Here is a 20,205-nt window from a genome sequence, read left to right on the forward strand (position 1 = left end):
AACTGAGGAAGCCCTGTGGTGGGCAGACGGTTCTGGATTTTAAGGGATTCCCTGCCTCTTCTAGGATTATACCATTCCTGTCACTGACCTACCAGTGGCCCAAAACACCTTCCCTTCCAGACCCATTGCTTTGCAGGCCAAGAAGTCCCAGCTCACAGATCTGGAGCAGGTGCACAGCCCACCCCCAACCCCTAGCAGTGTAGAATTCCATTCCTAATCACACACCTGTTGGCAGAAGATTCAGAAGAAGGGAGCAGGGAAACTGGAGCTGTTATAAATTAGGGTGATGTAGATACACGGTGCACTGCACATGCAAGGGCCTCCCACAAGGCAACTACCTGCAGCCCCTTGGCAGCTTCATTTCCAGCTCCATTAGGGCCAAAGCGCACCCAGGAATCCTTTGACAAGACCATGCATGCAGTTGTTGAAACACTCGAGGGTAAAGAAAAGTCACCATTGCTGGTGTTCTGTACTCTTATCACTCTGTGCTAATTGGTCAGCTGTGGACAGCCATGACAGCTTTCTCACAGACCCCCGCAGTGCGTGTGGTGCCATTGAGCCTTAGTTCTCACTCAGGCTCCAGCAGGACGTGTCTTTTTCTTGTTTTGCTTTCCTCCTCCTTCAGGCGAACTCTGTGCCTTTAGCCAGGTGTGTGGGAGGTGGGCAGAAATTCCCCTTTATCCTGTGCAGTGAGCAGAGCTCCCAGGCCTGCCTTCATCTGAGTCAATACGAACTCTTGGGCTTTCCGCTGCTGCTGTGACCGGTCATCCTTCCTTCCTGTCAAGCTCACAAAAGGGCATAGACACCCCCTCAGCTTTGCCACCTCAGATCTATTTCCCTGGCTTTTAAGTAAATAAAAAGAGAAACAGCAGAACACACCCAGGTCTAGAAAAAGCAAGACTTCCCTCTGTGCTCTGTCTCTGCCATTACTGCTTTCTCCTGGGTGAGGACTGGGAGAAGGAACTTGTTTGTGCTTAGAGTCAGCAGAGACATAATTATTATAAATAATATGTTCTCTCCATATAAATTATCATCTGTCTAGTACTCTTTGCTGATACTGGCCGTTGTGAGGTTTTTCAGCCTCTGAGTCTGATGGAAGCCAGAGGACAGCGTCTTTCCTTCTGGATCTCTGACAAAGATGTCTTTGTGGAGATGTGGGCCCTGCCCTGTGATGTTTGAGTATTGAGTTGGCCTTCGGATTTCTTTGTTATAATAAGGCTCCTGGTTAGGCTTGACAGCCTCTGATATAAACCCCAAGCCTTCCTATTTTAAGGTTTTGAACTTCCTGAAGCATTGTTCAGTAATTGGAGATTGGGCTCAGGGTTCTCTGAAAAGATCTCTTTGATTTGTAGAAGACTACGGGCCACTATGAGTCATTTGTGCGGCTTGTCACCGTCATGAGCCCTCTTTGCAGCTGTTGAATGCCAGTGTATAACTATGCAGCAAAAGGGAAAGGGCCGCATGGTTTTCAAATGCATTTTCTTTTCAGACAATAAAATGGCCTCCAGCCAACTGGATAGGTGAAAGGTCCAATATGTTCCTCACTTAACCCTATGCATGCTTGTCTATTAGTGTCTCACTCCCATGCTCCACCTGGATTTAAACCCACAGAGATGTTGAAGCAAAGAACCAATTCATTTTCTGCGTGATGACTATGAGTGAGATTGGGGAACCAAAGAACCACGTGGTGGTCTTCTTCAGGAAGCTAGGGGGCACACAGATGTCTTCCATACAGTAGGGACAGGTCTTTTTCTTGGTTGCTCAGGTAACTTTTCAAGACGGTGGTCGACCTGTCCATCAGGGGCTGGCTTCTTTGGAGCCTGAGAACTTGAACCTCCATGTCAGACCCAAGGCTCCCATTCATTCAGCTCTGCTGACTTCTGAAATTATTGACAAGTCACAAGGATCAAATCGCCAAGCCTACTAGTAAATGCTAAACCCTGTGATGTGCACAGAAGTCTTATGAAGAGACCTTTGGGGCCCTCAGCATTCCCTGGGCTTGGGAGAACCAGAGCTGACCCAAGGACTTCACTTTTGAAATCAACAACTCCACCGCTTCCTGTTCTCTGGAAACAACAACAGCAGCTTTCTCTTGAAGTAAGATGGCCCAAAAGTTCTGTTCTTGGCTTCAGCTGGTCTCTCTTTTTAGTTCTACTTTCCCTGAACTCTCTGAACAGAGGCAGGATGCCTTCCAAATCTCCCTCAAAATGTTTTTATTGCTGTGAGCAGACTCATTTCTGACCACCCACATCCCTGACTGTTTGCCATGTCTGAGCATCTGGAATGGAAGCCTTGGAAGTGAGAAGCCCATCCAGGGTTTTCTCCTGATATGATTAATATGAAAAGCCAAGTGAGAACTGAAACTCCATGTCAGACAAGTAAGGTGTTAGCAAATGAGGATGTGGCGATCACTTTAAAGTGCTAATAACCCGCAGGGTTACTCAGGATCCTGCCCAGCTTCCCCTCCACTGTTTCAGTGTCAGTAAAGAAGACCCAAAGAGGGTGAGCTTGCAATTATAATTTTCCCACATTCTCCCAGAAAATGTTTTCTACAGGGTGGCCACTGATCATGTGGAGCTGTTTAAGTTAATTAATGTTAAATGAAGTGAAATCAAAGTTCCCAGCCTTCTGTCACCTTCCCATTCCAGTAGCCGCATGTGGCTTCCATAATGGATGACACACACATAGATCAGCCTGTTCTCAGAGCAGGTTCTGCTGGACAGTGCTGGTCCAGGTCACTAGACCATTGACCCAGAGACATGAGACAACACCTTTCCCTACCAAGAATGGTTGCCCCCTTTTTAGGAGGCAGTCAGATTTTAAGTTTAGGGGTCTCAGTGGTATCATCCTGTTTTCTAGAACAACCTTGAGTTTTCTAGTGAGAGCTTATAGATTGGAGAAAGCAAGGAAGCCCTTTGGTAATTATACTAATCATAGCAGTTTTGTTGCAGACTGATTGGGAGCCAGGATTTTGTTCTAAACTGTCACTTATTGACCTTTCTAGTTTTGCATAGGTAGTCTCCAGAAGTAAGGTCCTGGCTTATACCAGAATATTGGGGAACTGAAGCGGAGAATGCTATAGTTTGGTCCTGAATGATACAGCTAGTAAGTGCGTGAACATGTACGGAAACCCTGGCGCTGTAACTCCCGCTGCCTTTCTGTTCTCTACAAGGAGCATCGAATTATCTAGGAGCATCCCTGTAAGACAGCTGCAGTAGCAGGAAACCAAGAAACATGTTGTGTGGATTATGATGCCGCTCGGCCTCTTATTCTGAAGAGCATGCTGAAGTCTAGATAGCATGAAAATAAAACACCTTTAAAAGCCCAGCTTGAGGAAGCTGATGGGGGGAAGATAGCTGATCCTCTAGTTAATTTATGGGGTCCATAGACGTGGACAGTGAATCAAATCTGACTGGCTGCTGGAGATGCACGCACACACACACACACACACACACACACACACTCACTCACACACGTATATATGTAAAGTTTTATGCTTCTGTGTGGTGTATGGCTGTTCCCTTGACACAGCACTACTGCTCTGTACCTGCAACAGAGATTATAAGATAAGCAAACGCTAGAACATTCCTTCATAGGAAAGATGTGCTGACTCCTACGCCAAGCCCTTCTGGAAGCATTTCTGAACTTGACCCGCTTATCACAGGAATTAAGATGTCAGCATTTGTTTCCCTTACTGACTTGCACTGTAGATGCATTTCCTGCTGTGTGCCTGGAGCATCTGAGCTTGTACCAACACTTAACTCGATTTTTGATCCATCCTCAAAAACTCAAGTCCCAAAGACCTTACAGACCCACATGGCTCAGCCTGCCTGTCTACCTCCACTTTTCTTTTCACATCTGCCCACCCTCAAGAGTTTTGTCTGAATTTTCCCACTGACGTGACAAATGCCCGATGGTAGCAGGTGTGAGAAGACTTCAAGGGCAGTCGGCTGCACTGTACACATGGTCTTGCAAGCTGCAGCTCTCCCCAGCAACGTATCTGCCCATTCTTGCTTTGGTTAGTCTATCGTGCTAATGGAACCATACTGCTGTTGATATACACAAAGCTGAATGGTTTCCATTCAGGCGGGAAGGCCATCAGCAATAGGCTCCCAATGATGTCCAAGTTATCAGAGATGGGCAAAGTGAAACCAATCTAGAACTTGGAGAAGCAGAGAACCTTGTGGGCAGTGGGCTTGAAGGCGCAAGAGGAGAAGATGTGGGTGAAGCTCAAAGGCTGGGTTATTGACTTCAGCTTGGTCTTTAATCACCACCATTTTTACCTCACTAATACCAGGGGTGCTTCCCGGGTTGCCAAGTAGACCTGGAAAACCGTGCCAGCTGCAAAGGAGGCTCTGACTACGAAAGTATTTTAAATAGCAGCGCAATTTCAAAAGAAAAATGGATAGCTTTCTTTTCATGTTCGTGTACAGATGTCTTTTCTTTACGTTTCTCACACTTATGAATATTTTAAGACCAAATGGACTGCTAAGCCAAGCGTGTGACTTTTTTTTTTTTTTTTAAGATCCTAACAGGACATAGAATAGCAACACTGGTCCTCCAGTTTTATTCATTTCAGTCGTGTATGCCAAGTAACACCACTGCGTCCATTTTTGTTTGGTTTGTTTTGTTTTAAGAGCTGCTGCACCTTTAAATGTCCATAGCTACATGGCCAGCCTTTCAGTCTGTACTTGAATAAATATGTTTATTTTCTGTGAATTATCTTGAAGGTTTTAAACAGAAATAACCTCGGAGTTTTTAATAAAGTTTATTTACCTAAAATGTGCCAATAGCATCTTGCTCACCCACAAAGCAATACACTTATCAAAAATCGTAATTTTGACATTTGACTATATGATGGAAACTTTCTATTTTAAGGACACATGCCTCATCCAGTTGGAATTTGCACCTTAAAAGAAAAAAAGGGAGGGGGATGGGGTAGCTCTTCACTGGAATTAAATGACATAAAACATCTGATACTGTAGTACTTTTATAAAATCTGCTACATATCATTCCCTGTGATTTTTTTAAAATAAAAAGTCAATTATGGTTTAAAAAGAAAAAGGTTTATTTTATTTCGCAGTGTGAGGCTACAGTCTGTTTTAGTGTCTTTTCCTTTGCTGTGACAAAATCTGTAGGCAAAAGCAACTTAAGGGAGAACAGATTTGCTTTAGCTCAGAGTCATGGTGGAGAAGTCTAGGCAACAGGAGGCTCAAACAGCATGGGCTTGTAGACTGAATATCACTGACTTTTCTTCTGCAGCTCCAGCACATACCACTCCAAGGGCTTTGAGGTCACGGTGAAGTACACACAGGGAAGCTGGACTGGATTTGTTGGTGAGGACCTTGTCACCATCCCAAAAGGCTTCAACAGCTCTTTCTTGGTCAATATTGCCACTATTTTCGAGTCTGAGAATTTCTTTTTGCCTGGGATTAAGTGGAATGGAATCCTTGGACTCGCTTATGCTGCCTTGGCCAAGGTAAGGCGGGTCTTTCTCTTCAAGTTAATCAGATGAAGCAACGAGGCTGTGACAACCAGTCATTAAAGGGACCGACACAGGGGTCCTGTGTGGTAACTACTAAAAATCACATAGCTGATAGAGACAAGTGTTCACACTTCACACAATGAAGTTTCAAGGCATGTTTACATTTCCTTTAAGATAAAATGTTAGCTCCGTGTGTGTGTGTGTGTGTGTGTGTGTGTGTGTGTGTGTGTGTGTGTGTGTGTGTGTGTAGGTGATGGGGGTAATGAGTATCACACAAAACATGGAAACCAGAGGTTGGTATCAGGTGATTTCCTCAGTCACACTTTACCTTGTTTTTTGGGACTGTCTCTTAGTGAACTAACACCTTACCAAGTCAATCCAATTCAATTGATGAGGATGACATTAAAGGGAAACATACATGTAATTAAGCTCTTACGATCATATGAAGATGACACCTATGGAAGACACTAAGCCACCAACCGAGAGCAACATCCTGCTCTCCTGTCACACCAGGGGACCTCTGGGGAGAGACCAGCAACTGGTATATGATCAGATGCCATGAGGATAGCCAGCCCCTACAGAAAGAGCCAGGAAGAAATATTGGAATATTGTGCTCACAAAATCAGAGCCTTCCCAAGATGAGGCAAGACAGGATTGGGTCATCTCCAATACTGTACTTGGGTCAATACAAAGAAATAGTGGGGTACTAAAAGAGGATAAGCAGTTGCCAGAGGTAGGTGGATTCACAGACAGGCTTTGAGAGACAGACAGGTATGTGTGTACTTGAGAAAAGCAGAAGGAGTCTCCTGCCCTGGCCCTGCCACTGGGCACCACTCCTTGGCTCAGCCCTACACCTTGAGCCCTAGCTCAGTTCAGGAAAGAATGTAGCCACATGAGCAGTGGACCTGTCTGGCCCAGGACAATCCAAAAAGGTTGTTCACCCACCCTAAAGAAGATGTGTTCAGCTCCAGTCTATTAACAGTGGGGTGTTGTGGGCAGGTCCTTGGCTTCTCCTGGAGAAGGAACAAGGGTAACCAAGTGCCTGTCAGATCTCAGGCTGGGGACATCACAAGGTAGCCATTCACTCAGCTCATGTTCATGTGAGGCAGACCCTGTGAGGCCCTTGTGTCCCATTTATACAGCAGAGCTTTAGCATCAGTTGAAACATGAGCCCCAGGCCACTCTCACCCTACTGCAGAGCCAGGACTGGTTCAAGAGCCCCTTTGTACTTGGTACTGTGAGCCGACTTCCTAGATATGAAGACTGGTATGAATCCTGAGTTAGAAAGTTCCCTTCTGCTCAGAGTGTGACTATGGGCAAATCATATCCTTCAGTGGTTGGAGATGAAGGATGAGATGCTTTAAATGCTAATTATTCTAAAGAATAATCCCAAATTAAACTTAATTAATAGTATGTAAGGGCTTCATGAGAACAGAACTTTGGGATTTCTCGGGTGGCATCTAGACTCTCCACAGGACCTTTTAATCATTTCACCCACGAAATCCCAAGATTACTGGCAGCTAGCTTCTGAACTGCATCTTAAGGACCAGCTGAATGGCCTAGGTCAGGTTTCTTATCTCTGAAATGGTGTGGCTGGCCAAGGACTGGGTAATAGTCCTAATGTGGGTGCTCCTGGTGGGTCCCAGGTAGTTCTCCAAAGCCTATGCATCACAACCACCAGGGGCATCTTAAGCTACAGATGCCAGGGTCCTCTTCATACCTTCTTGGATCTGGGTCCTTTGGGGTTGGTTCTGAGCAACTCTAGATTTTTTTTAGTCCTCAATTGATTCTAAGGCCCAGGCCTAAAGGGAAAATGGTTCATAAATTCACACTATGTCTGAGCTCTGCATGTATCAGTTTCTTCAGACAAAAAGACCTTGAGCTTCTTAAACCCCAGAACAGACAGGCAACTGTGATCACATTTGCTAGAGAGGGGAACAAAGTCAGGACCAGTTCCAGGATTGGGCAGACATGAAACAAACATGCATCCTCTGCTGCTAATGGAAAGAGGACCGAGATGAGGCCCCAACAAACCCCACTACCCAACAGTGGACTTTGTCTTTCAGTCCACCAAGATACACAGCCTCTCTGCAGAGATCACATGGGGATATGATGCTAAATCCGTGGTAGCATTATAGGAGCAGAGACGGAAGGAGCAGGTGGTCAGAGAGGGTTGGATTGAGCAAGTGAGGAGGGTCCGATCTCATTCCTAATGGAGCTTCAAGTTCTCATGGCTAGTGAGCAATGATTCCTTCAGAGTGGCCATGGGCAGGCTTTCATCCCCCACAACTGAGCACTTCATCTGCCTGAAAAAAACCGACTATCCTTTCAGGGCATGGTGGTGCATACCTGTAACTCCAGATATTCTCAAGGTCAACACAAGAGAACTTCCAGGGCAACCTACACAACATAGTGAAACTCTGTCTTAGATGAAAGAAAAAAAAAATCTGGCACCTCAGAAAATTAGCCAGCCCTGGCATCTCCCATCTGTACTTCATGGCAACTGCAGCGCTAGTCTATCCTAGCCTAGAGCTGTTTACAGAGAACCCCTTGACCTTGGACACTCTTGTAAAATAGAGATGTCCTCCAAACATGTAGCTCTGTGCAGGAGAGGTGCTGGACAAAGAGGGTCTGCAATCCTGCAGTAGGGAATATCCTGGCTGTTGGAGCTCATCTGTGATTGCTGGAGTATCAGAGGCTGGGATATGGATGCATTTTCCTTGAAGGACATGCACAGAACCTTTGTTATTTGTATGCTGGGTGGCTTGGTCGAGAGGGGTAGGTAGGAGTTCTAGAGTAACTCTTTTCTCTTACTCTAAGTATCTGAGCCCAGGTCAGTAGCCCACTACCACAAGTTCACATACCTCCTCTCCTGAAATAGTGACAAACAGCTTGAAGCATCCTAATAGCTCCTGGAGACTTTTGTGACAGAACCTCAAATGTCAGACAGGAAGAAGCAAGATGGCAGGCTCCTGAATGATCACAGCTGGTTTCAAGCATGTGTATTAATTAACCATGAAGATTCTTTAAGTAGAAAGACCAAGAATCCCAAAGGAGAGTGATGCTGGCTGTACCAGGCCACCCTTGTCTTCACAGTGGTTGAAGTAGTAACCGTCTTTCCCACTTTTCTGCAGCCATCAAGCTCTCTGGAGACTTTTTTTGATTCCCTGGTGGCCCAAGCAAAAATTCCGGACATTTTCTCCATGCAGATGTGCGGGGCTGGATTGCCAGTAGCTGGATCTGGTACCAACGGAGGTAGTCTTGTGGGTATCTTTCAGTCTTAAAGGGATGAAAAATCACTAATTGTTGGGGTTTTTGTTTTATTAGAAGCAAATGAGAACAGTTTGACACATAGTCTAATGTAGGTCTTGTTTGGACCCAACAAAGGGAATGCTTAACTGCTACTAAATATTAAGAGCCATAACAGCATTTAAGGACAATTCAATGGACTTGTCTTACAACCTTTAAAAGATGGCTAATGATCTTGCCATCTGGAAATGTGACTCCCATTGTTTATCCAAATCTCACTCCACCTGTTTTATTGTTCCATGAGACTATATAGAGCAGCTGGCTTTTCATGGGAAAATTTGCCAGCAAGTAAGGGACAAGGGGGAGGTACAGCAGGTAGTTCTCCTCTAGGAAAGGCATACATACTTACGATTTCATATACTTGATCAGAGACAAGACCACTATGTCTCTCCCTTCTTCCCTCACCCTTCACTCCTTCTCTTTGTTCCACCACTACATAGGCACATACCACCCAATAAAAATTTTAGAATGAAATAGAATGGAGCAATTTACCTCACAGGGGTAATGTAGGCTGAGCTTTCCAGCACGGGAAGTCAAGGTGCAGAAGAAGGCACCTCTTTGAGAGATGTGTCTAGTCCCTGTTCTCCCTGCAGCAGCATCAGCACTAGTCGTTGTCTTTAACTAATAGTCCACGTGCCCCAAACATCTTTGTTGTCTCCTTCTGAAGAGACAGGATGGCCTAGGATAGTGGGGTACCATTATTTTTGCAAAACAATATCTTGATTAGGAAATCATGTGGTCATGGTTTCCCTCATCTCCAACTTTTGAGGCTGTAAATCAATGCCAGTCAGCATGGTTTACTATTTTACTATATTTGTTTGAGGGAATTCTCAGCATCATAAAGCTGGAGCTGTATTCCTGGAATACCAGTGGAGCATCTTTGTCAGACTATGACAAAGTATTGTGGGACATGAGCATGCGTGTACACACACACACACACACACACACACACACACACACACACACACCACCTTCCATAAATGAATAATTTTTAAGCATCAATATCTGCTGTTGAACATCAGAATGAACTAAAGGTACTTTTTTGGATGATGTGTTATCCTGAGTAAATTTTTCTCTGTGGAAGCTATTGATGTAGTAACATAGGTTTTACATCTAACATCAGTAACTGTTTTTCCCCAGGTCCTGGGTGGGATTGAACCAAGTTTGTATAAAGGAGATATATGGTATACCCCAATTAAAGAGGAATGGTACTATCAAATAGAGATCTTGAAATTGGAAATTGGAGGCCAGAGCCTCAACCTGGACTGCAGAGAGGTGAGTATTTTCCATTCCTGTTAGATTCTGCCTATAGGTGCTGGAAAAGCTTTGGTATTTAATCAGTACCTGAGTATGAACTCAAAATGTATGTCACATTACAGGGTAACTCAGAAGATCATTACAGGAAGACATAGATCCTTCATCTATGATGAGTTCAAATCAGTAAATTACACACATGTCCAAAAGGGCATACACACACACACACACACACACACACACACACACACACACACCAGCCTTCTCCCAACCTCCTGGAAAAATTAGTATCAGATGGTGAGTGTGAATAACAGTGTCCAACTTCATTTTCATCTTCCCCGGTGATCTTGGCCAGATGGTCCCTCAACTCTATTAAAAAAAGAACTTTTATCAGGATAGAAAATGGAAAGTAACTGGCATCAGCTTTATCCTCCTTAACTCTGAGACACACACACACACACACACACACACACACACACACACACACACACGGCTCTAACAAGAAGAAGACTCCTAAAGATGCATAAGTTTGACTCTGTCACTAGGCAGGTCTACACACAGCTGTTACATTGCTATCGAGTGCTATAGAGTTGGGTCCAAAGTTCACAAATCTACAGTGTTAGAGGACCTTAGTTACCACTTAAGACTCCAGACTTGGATCAAATGAAATGGAATATAAATCATGTATTATATGTGTGTCGTTATTAAATATCCTTCCCAAAGGCAAATTGGAAGTGTCGATTAAGAGTTGTCCTTTTCTTTCTATTGATAATATAAAAGTAAATTTTGAACAGTTTGTTGAAGTTGCTTTTAAAAGGGTCACTTTAATTTCTAAAGTTCAGTGTCCCTCTGCCCAACAAGAGAGGAGAGCAACTTGGGCAGGTCCAAGAGGACAAGAAGTTCTGTCTGGGAGCCATGGGTTATGAGTTATGATTGTCCCTCTCTAATGCCTCAGATTCCTTATCTATGAAGTATCTGTGTCTTACATGGACATCTCCTGATGCCTGAGCTCTAGAGTATAAATGGCTTAGTCACCACTGAGCTGCATGATAGAAATGGGGTTTCAGTATGTGGATGAGGCCCAGCACTGCTCAGTGTCTTCCCCCCTTCTCTGTTTCAGTATAACGCAGACAAGGCCATTGTGGACAGCGGCACCACACTCCTGCGCCTGCCCCAGAAGGTGTTTGATGCAGTGGTGGAAGCCGTGGCACGCACATCTCTGGTGAGTCCCAAGACACTTGGGGATTTTCAAGGATGGAGCTGTGTGTTGTAAGTCTCTGAACTATTACTCAGTGTTCTGAAGATCCTAAAGAGCAGGTTGTTTGGTAGACTGTTGCTTGTGAAGCTCACTTAATCAAGTTACCTTTGGATGGGAATCTATGTGCAACACCTCCATATTGACCTCAGAGGGTTTGGTTCCCAGTGTGCAATACTTCCAGTGTTTTAACTAATAGTCGAGTTGGCACAAGATTTTTTTTTTATCTGAAGTAAAAAATCATCTTCGGAATGCTGCTTAATGACAGTCATATGGTCTATGGGCAGCATCGCCAAGTGATGCTGTTGTTATGCAGGCATCATGAGGTGTACTTACACAAACCTGGGCGATATGGGCTAATCGTCAGATACAAAGGTAGACAAGATGGCTCGCTGGGGAAAGGTGCTTGTCATCCAAGTCTGACATCCTGAGTTGGATTCCTATGTAAAGGTGGAAAGAGGGAACCAACCCCTCCACATGGATTATATACCACATGTGTGGCCACTCTGTATGTGTTTACACATGAGTGTTCCACAATAATAATAATTAATAAAGTCTTAAAAATAAATGAAACATAAGAAACATAATGAGTATATAACATATGGCTTTGCAGTAAACTCTGTAAGAAGAAGTACACAAACTAGCCATGAAAGGTGTGGTACATCAATGCCTAAACCAGTTACATAGTGTCTGCTGTAACTCTGCTTTTACACAGCTGTCAGCCCAGTAGGCATGCCCACACCATCACCTCCACAGACCTATAAGTGAAGCATTGGGCTATGATGTCTCGAGACAATAGGAATGACCCCCCTCCATTACAATCTTGGAACCCCCACGGCTTCCTCCATACTGCCAATGGTAGAAAAACTTACCTAGCACGTAACTGTGTGCTAAAGTAACAGGAAAGCACAATTGCATTTGTGTCCTTTAAAAGGAAGCAAGCCCCAAATCTGTTTCCTCATTGTTCTTCATTTACACCCAGAATGGCATCCAAACATCTCATAGAAAACAAACTAGTGGGCTGGAGAGATGGCTCAGCGGTTAAGAGCACCCGATTACTCTTCCAGAGGTCCTGAGTTCAATTCCCAGCAACCACATGGTGGCTCACAACCATCTGTAAAGAGATCTGATGCCCTCTTCTGGTGTATCTGAAGACAGCTACAGTGTACTTGTATATAATAAATGAATAAATCTTTAAAAAAAAAAAAAAGAAAGAAAACAAACTAGTTGGCCAAAGTAACACTTGTTTGATGGTTGTGTCCTGAAATACAAATATATCTTGCTGAGGGCAGTGTGTTAGTGAGGGTTAACTAAAGAAGCAGACAAATAGAATTTATATATATATATATATATATATATATATATATATATATATATATATATGATTTATTAGGTCATTGGCTGATAGCTGACAGCCAAGACTAGCCATCAAAAACATCATAGCTTTTGAGGCTTGCCTACTGTTTCTCCCAACATCATCCCAACATTCCAGGGAGTGTAGAAGCATCTGACCACCACAGAGGAGATGGCACAGTGGATAAAGCACCTACTGTGCAAGCAGGAGAACTAGAATTCAGAGCTCTAGATGCCATGTCAAAGGAGTCATGGGCATGGTGATTTCCTGCAATTCTGCACTGGGGAGGCAGAGACAGGTTCCTCTGAGCAGGCTGGCTAGATAGACAAACTGAAACTGATATTTCAGGTGCAGCAAGAGACCTTCTTCAGTAGACTGAAGGGCTATCGAGGGAGGCACTCATATCGACTATAGGCCTCCACAGGTCTTAGGTTTTCTGTAGCCGTGATAAAACAGCATGGCCAAAAGAAACTCGAAGGACAGATTTATTTCAGCATGCTGCCCCGCTGCCCTAGCCCCGCCCCCACCTCCAGCAGCAGCTACCCAGCTACCCCGCTGCCCCGCTGTCTGGCTGTCCCGCTGCCCGGCTGGCTGTCCGGGCTGGCTGTCCGCTGCTGTTCCTCTTACTCTGCCACGTCACCAGTGCTGCCCTCTTCTGTCCTTTCTCGGCATGAACCTGAGCAGCCTGCTTACACAGCTCAAGGGGTGCTTGGACCAATCACAGCTTTTGTTTGACCACTAACAGACATTTGTTCTGAACCAATCGCAGCCATTTGTTTGGACCAATCATTGCCTTGCCTCCACACAATACCTTTTCTAGACTACCAGGGGAACTGTTCCTTGCCTGGCCAAGGTAGACATGGTTTCGATCTTCTAGAGCTCACCCAGGCTTACCACAACAAAAAGTCTGCCAGTAACTGTTTCAAACTTCCCTGGCTTAGGCTGTGTGAAATGTGGCTGATAATGGTCCAGCTGGCTGCTAGGCTGATAATTCTTTTTGCAGAACAGCAAGGAGGAGTCAATCAGCTGCTAACTAGGAAGTCAAATTGCTCTGCCCCAACATTTTTGCTTATTACAAGAAAATGAACATCACAGGTGTACTTAAAGTACAAACAACATTGACAGATTTTGTAACTGATAATTTAACGATATTAACACTTCCCTGTGCCCAGAGAGAGGTGGGTCCCCCTTGTCTTTCTCGTGTCTACTCAGGGTCCTCACTAGAGGACCAAACATGAGCATTTTGTGCCCAGAGCCTGCAAATGATACTGACAGGGGGCTGGAGGGAGACCAAGTTGGCCAAATCCCAGCCACTAACAGAAAAGCAGATAACCGTAGATGTGTGTCAGATTCCAACAAAAAGCCCTAGAGGAACCTCTGTTAGCCTGTCCCTAAATTGCAGAACCCTGGATCTCTATGGGAAGAGTGTGTGCACAGGGGTTGGTTTCCAATGTCAGGCAGTGGTCCAGAGCAGCCATGCCAAAAGCAGAACAAATCCCTATCTTTGCCAACAGCTGCTACACCCCCAAAAAATGCCAAGTCAGTCTTTTCATGTTGTAAAGTTAGAATGCTTGCTAAAAATCAGACCCTACTTAAAATAAGGAGCATATGCCCAGTGCTTAAATATAAGTATGTCCTCTGCGGGAGTAGTGTGAGCGCCTTCAGGTTTTACCTTCCAAGCTTTAAAGGATTCACAAGACTCACAAGGACCAGGGTAGGGCATCAGGTGTGTAATAGCCAGTGAGCTACAACCAGCCTTCGAATGCAGCCCGGCAGGTATGTGGAGGGGTGAGCGGCTCATACCCCGAGTTCATCTCAGCATCTCATGACTTAAGCAAACCACGAGACAGAGGCCAGGAGCTTACAACATTTGTTTGCTGTGTCTAAAATTATCCCATGATTTCACTTAGCACCTGCATCAGGGAAGGCAGGAGATCGTCAGCCTTGGGTGGGGCGTGTTCTAGTAGTGTGTGTCCTTTGCCTTACAGTGGAGGGCCTCTGGGCATTGGTCCCCTTTACTACACGACTCAAGGGAAGCCTATCCTCTTGGCCTGGGTCTCTCCCTACTTAAGCAAAAGGCTATATCTAGACTAGAAGAAACTATAATGTCTGGCTCTTGACCCCCAGTGTGTGTTATTCAGGCAGAATGTAGAAAAAACTGGTTTCTACATCTGTGTATAAAAGAAGCCCCAAGATCCAATCACACCAGCTATGGCATCTCAGCCCAGCACCTCCTTGGCTGTAGAATCGATCATCAAAATGGCACCTACACAAAGTGTCTTCCAACTTTAAAACTGACCCGAGTTTGGAATGTGACAGCCCCTGGGGAGACTTTCAGGGACCTCCAGATCTGACCTGTACCATCTAGACACGTGCCTGACCACTCTGGGACTCATTCTTCATTAATATGGGAGCTGGCTGTGCATTTCACTGGAACACTGGGCATTCCTCCGAGGCCCAGGCACTCCTAGCTCTGTGAGATCCTGCAAGATGATGAGTCCTCCATCCTGACTAGCTCATCAGAGAAAGGGTCCTATGGTCCAGTCGGTGATCCATCACTTCTGTAAAAGACAAAGTGTATTAGCACCAGCAATAGAAACCTGACAAGTCTACCCTGGCTGTGTGGGAGGATTACCAGGTGGCTTGGTGCCTCAGAGGGTGGGTGATGGCACCTAGCATGTGCCATTGTTGTACACAGCACCCACTCAGTGTTCAGGATGTAGGTGTCACCTGTTTCTTAGGACTGGCTCCTGGCCCTGGCTTCTCCCAATCTCAGGAATAGCCTGTCATCCCCCACCGCCATCTGCTAGTGACTCTGGGGTACATAGCAATCCCCCACCACTCCCTAGAGCTCAGAGAACTCAGGGCATAGATGAGCTGTACGAATTCCCACTTAATCACATCTGAGGTACTGCTGAGTACAGACCTGGGTAAGTGGAATGCAGGCTTTGTTGCTTCACAACAGTCCCCTCTTCCCCCTCAGCCCTCTTCACCTCTCTTTCTGTCCCTGGCACCCAATGGGCAGGTTCCTGTCAACACCTTTGCTGCCTCTTTCACTCCCAGCCCTGAGCTCTTGTCAGGGAAGCTCCACTGGTGACACTCCAACCCTCGTGCCCCATGTCTCTGTCAGACACATTTCTTCCACCAATATATGACTCAGGCACAGGCCAGGACCTGAGGCTGAGGTGGAACAAGAGCTTGTTAATTCCCCTGTGGGTGGGAGTGGGTGAGTGGCACCACTTTTCCAGACCCTGATGGGTAGCACAGGTGGCTGCCTTTTGATTCTGGATGTCACTTTCCCCACCACAGGTTCCTCATTGCTATCTTTGTATAGAGTTTGGGGGCACACATATTGAGACCTACACAGGCACAGGTGAGGGACACTCCTCTGAGAAGTTCTAGGTTCAAAAACAAGGTCATTCATTACCAGGAAGCAAGATTTGTCACCATGAGCTGGCTCAGGGAAAGGCTAAGTAGGAGACAACTGGGGCAGTGTGCTTTTGTTAATCCAGGAGTCAGGGAGGCTTTCTGGATGAGGTGAGGTCTGGACTGAGGTCTTAAGGAGGGATGTTTAAGAACAGTGCACTAGGAAGCACCTAGCAGAAATGAACCCCTGGAGTCCACAGGCAGACAATATACCAGAGTGCCTTGAAGGCCACTGTGATTGGGTAGTTTTAACTGTCATATTGATGACATTAACCAGACATGAGGGGCAAATGCAGTTGAAGAATTGTCTAGATCATGTTGACCTGTGGGGATGTCTGTGAAGATAGTCTAGATTGTTCATTGAAATAGAATACCCCGCCCACTGTAGGTGAAACTATTCCCTAGCCTGGGCTTCCCAAATTGTGTAAGAGATGAGAAAAACTGGGTGAGGGCAACCAGAGAGCACAAGTTAGCTTCTCTCTGCTCTCAACTGTGAGTATAACATGACCATCCATGTCGCCCTCCACTGTCACATGTTGGCTGTAACGAACTGTCACCTGAACTGTAAGAGGAATGATTAATTCCCTGTTCCCTGAGTGGCTTTTCATCAGGGTAGTTTATCACAGTAACAGAAATGAAACTATATTAAATACCTTTAGAGTTTTTTTTTGTTTAAAAGGCTTGTTGCTGTGTGGCCTGGGTCGAGCTGTCACACCTCTATAAGCTTTAGTTCCCTCCCTGGTAATGTGAAAGGGTAACGTGCATGGTAACACACACAGGTTGGTGCGTTAGAAGGCTAAAGTAGTCATTCGCAAAGCATTTATCAGAGCTAATCCCAGGAAGTGATCTGGGTGCCTTTGCAGCTTTAATAATTATTATTGTGTCATCACCATCTCTCTTCCAGAAGACTGATGTCCCTGTCACTCTGTCCAAATGAGATGTTGTTTATCCCTGTGGGCGTCTAGTGCTTGGGACCAGGGAAGCAGAGAGCTGTTTCCTGTTATGCACCAGGCTGGTGCCTGCTTCTCACAGGATCTGTTTTGTCTAGATTCCAGAGTTTTCTGATGGCTTCTGGACGGGGGCCCAGCTGGCATGCTGGACAAATTCTGAAACTCCATGGGCGTATTTCCCTAAGATTTCTATCTACCTGAGAGATGAGAACGCCAGTCGCTCCTTCCGAATCACCATTCTGCCGCAGGTACAGATCTGGTTTGTGTTCTTCACGTGTAACTCACACAATCAAGTCTCACTCATGACTAGGCACCTGTGGCCACCACCTTGTTGCCCGTGCTTGATACCACAGGTCTGCTGGTCTCTGTCAGACTGCCTTATCTAGTAGGCAGTGAGGGAGCATGTCTTAGCTTGAGCCTGGGATGTTATGGTCTCACCTCACATGTTGTCATATCAATCCCATCCGTCTTTCCATCATCAAATGCCATGGGTGATAGTGGAGCTCTCAGAATGCCGATGTCTATGTCCAGTGAGTTCAGTAACCTGGGAGGAGTTATGGAGTCAGCAGAAAGTGAGAATCTGATCACCTGTTGAAGTTCAAGCAAGTGGCCCTGAATAGCTTGAGCCATCATTATTTATACAGAAATTTAGAGTATGCATTCAAACATATTCAGTTTCAGAGTTTCCTTTAATTCTTATCCAAGAATCTCAACAAGTACTTATTAAAATTCATTTCGAGTTCCCTTGTTTCCTTGTAGTCAGTGATTAACCTTTGCCCATATCTAAGCAGTGTAGTGTTACCATCCAAATGATTAGGTCATAGCTAAATACACCTGAATATTGTGAGTCAACTGATTTAAGTATCGTATTGCAAGACAAATGATTCTATCTAGCCAGGCATATTCAGTTTGAATTGTATGCAGGTGGGCAGCAGACATAGCATTTCAAGGTAAAAGACAATAGAATCAAAACATAAACTTTCAACAGCAATATAACCTTTGTATTTTATCACCGTCTGATTCAATAAGCTCATGCTGTTTTAAAATGTCTTCATGTCATTACCTGTGTTAGTTTTATAGTGTGATTCTGCTCTATACAACTTTTCCATAAAGAACAGAAATTAACATTTTTTTCCATCAACCCATACCATTTCCTTCTTTTAAGTAAGCTCTTACCTAAGGCAAAGGCGAATCTATCCAACTTATATTTCTTTTAAGAGCGTAACAAATTTTACTTACTAACTTATCCTAAGGATGAACTAACTTGTCCTGAGAATGAACTCTTTACTGTTGACCCTAAGGCCCTATCTCTCTGGCCCCTCTCTTCCCTTAGTATGTTTTGAGGCTTCCCTCACTACAATGTATTGGCAAGTTTAGGTCCTCAGAAGAAGTAGTTACCATTTCCAAGCCCTTTCCTTTTCCCTCATATATTCCAATTAGTTTTGAGACCATCCAATAAGGAATCTTTTTAAAGATCTCGATCAATCATATTTTTACTTAACCTTTTACGTAAGCAGGAATCGTGATGCCATCTCCCAAGGACTCACAGACCCACACAGTTGTTCCAGATATCATTCCTACTACTCCTTGCTAAGTAGGAGAGAAGCTCAAAGGCCCTTGCTTCGAGGTCATTCCCAGAACATTCATGCACCTTTCCCAGGAAAGGCAACATGGCTCCTGCCATGAGAGGAAATCTCTCCAGGCAGCTCTGGTATCTTAGCCCTTTTCCCTCCCTGATGTCACCCAAAGGAACCTGGAGTGGACATAGATTCCAGGGCTGGGGACACACTCCCTCCTGTCAGTGTGAGGAACCACACGGCCTCAAGCCATAACCACAGGGAAAGGTAAAGAACTTGAGGCCACCTGTGACGTCTACCACAGCTCTATTTCTACTCTGTCTTTGTATCGATAAAGCTGGACTGTTAGAAGTAAGCGCCTCATACTTCCTGTAACAGCAGGAACTCTTGTTTCCCAAGTGGCTCAGTAAAGCAAGTTGTGTCTTCCTGAGCCATATCTCCTACTCCACTCTCCAATCCTCCTTCCCTGAGCCCTAGCTTTGTGAGGGAGCAAGATGGACCCCCAGACTGGGAAAGGCCTGGGTGAGCTGCTTCTGATCTCACAAGGGGGGCACTGTGGAATCATTTCTCTGCTGCATGCCTCTGCCTAACCTTCTCCCTCCCTAAAATCTAGGGAGGTCAGATTCAGGGTTCCTGTCACCAGAATCTTAGGACAGGACTTGAGACATGAGCACGCAGGCACCATGTACACATATACGCACGTGCGCACGCACGCACACACACACACATACATACATGCTCACATTTATTATTGTTTTATTATCATTATTATTATTATCATTATCATTGTTATTATTATTGCTATTTAAAACAGCCTCTGGCCAAACAGAAAATTCTGGGTTTCTTTATATACCTTTAAAAATGTACTTACTCTCAGTCTGAACACTGCCAGCTGTCCATTTATGCTACTTTGGTTTAAGGTAACCAAGTGCCTTTTTTTCTGAGAGTCATTAATATTAAGTGTTCTTATAGATTCCAAGATATCTGGAATTCTTAAATTATTTATTTTAGGCGGAGTCTCACCACACAGCCCTGGTTGGCCTGGACTAGAACTCACTGTGCAGGCCAGACTAGCCTTAAACTGAAGTTTGCCTGCTTTTGTCTCCCAAGTCTATTATCTTGAGTTCTTCATGGAAGAGACACACAAAAGGACCAACTAAGAGATGCTAACACACTCTGGGTCCCATCTGGCCACTTGCCCATGTCTGTCAGTTGCTTCATATTTGATGCACAATCTTTTGTTTCTGTGTAGCTTGTTCATTCAGAGGTGGTAAGAGGTACATTGTACATGTATTTGGGAAACCTCTATGAAAAAAACCATATCCTCCACCTTTGCCTAATTTAAGTGGATCCTCTCTTGATGTTGTGTGCCCCATTGAACACTGGCCAACCTTCACCTCATACATTCATGTAACACACGTTTGCCAAGCCCCTACTCCAGGCTAAGGTCCCTAGACTACAAGGAAGAGGTGAGTAACTCCTCACTTTGAGGCAGTGCTGACTGACTGATAGTGCAAGATGTCTACTGAAGAGCCAGTGACCTGGAATAAAGCACTGTACTCATGTGCATAAACCCACACTCCAAAACATGCACA

General features: G+C 45.0%; 1 protein-coding gene across 2 annotated transcripts in view; it reads left to right on the forward strand.

The window, feature by feature from the left end:
* Positions 1-20,205, forward strand: part of Bace2 (beta-secretase 2) — an 82,097-nt gene that overhangs the window by 48,866 nt on the left and 13,026 nt on the right. For both annotated transcript variants that reach the window (NM_001002802.2, XM_039088202.2), the window contains exons 3-7: positions 5,263-5,479; positions 8,620-8,748; positions 9,935-10,069; positions 11,169-11,270; positions 17,132-17,281. In NM_001002802.2, coding sequence (NP_001002802.1) covers positions 5,263-5,479; positions 8,620-8,748; positions 9,935-10,069; positions 11,169-11,270; positions 17,132-17,281 — 733 coding nt within the window. The remainder of the gene's footprint in view (positions 1-5,262; positions 5,480-8,619; positions 8,749-9,934; positions 10,070-11,168; positions 11,271-17,131; positions 17,282-20,205) is intronic.

The sequence above is a fragment of the Rattus norvegicus genome, chromosome 11, assembly GCF_036323735.1.
Source record: "Rattus norvegicus strain BN/NHsdMcwi chromosome 11, GRCr8, whole genome shotgun sequence".
NCBI lineage: Eukaryota > Metazoa > Chordata > Mammalia > Rodentia > Muridae > Rattus > Rattus norvegicus.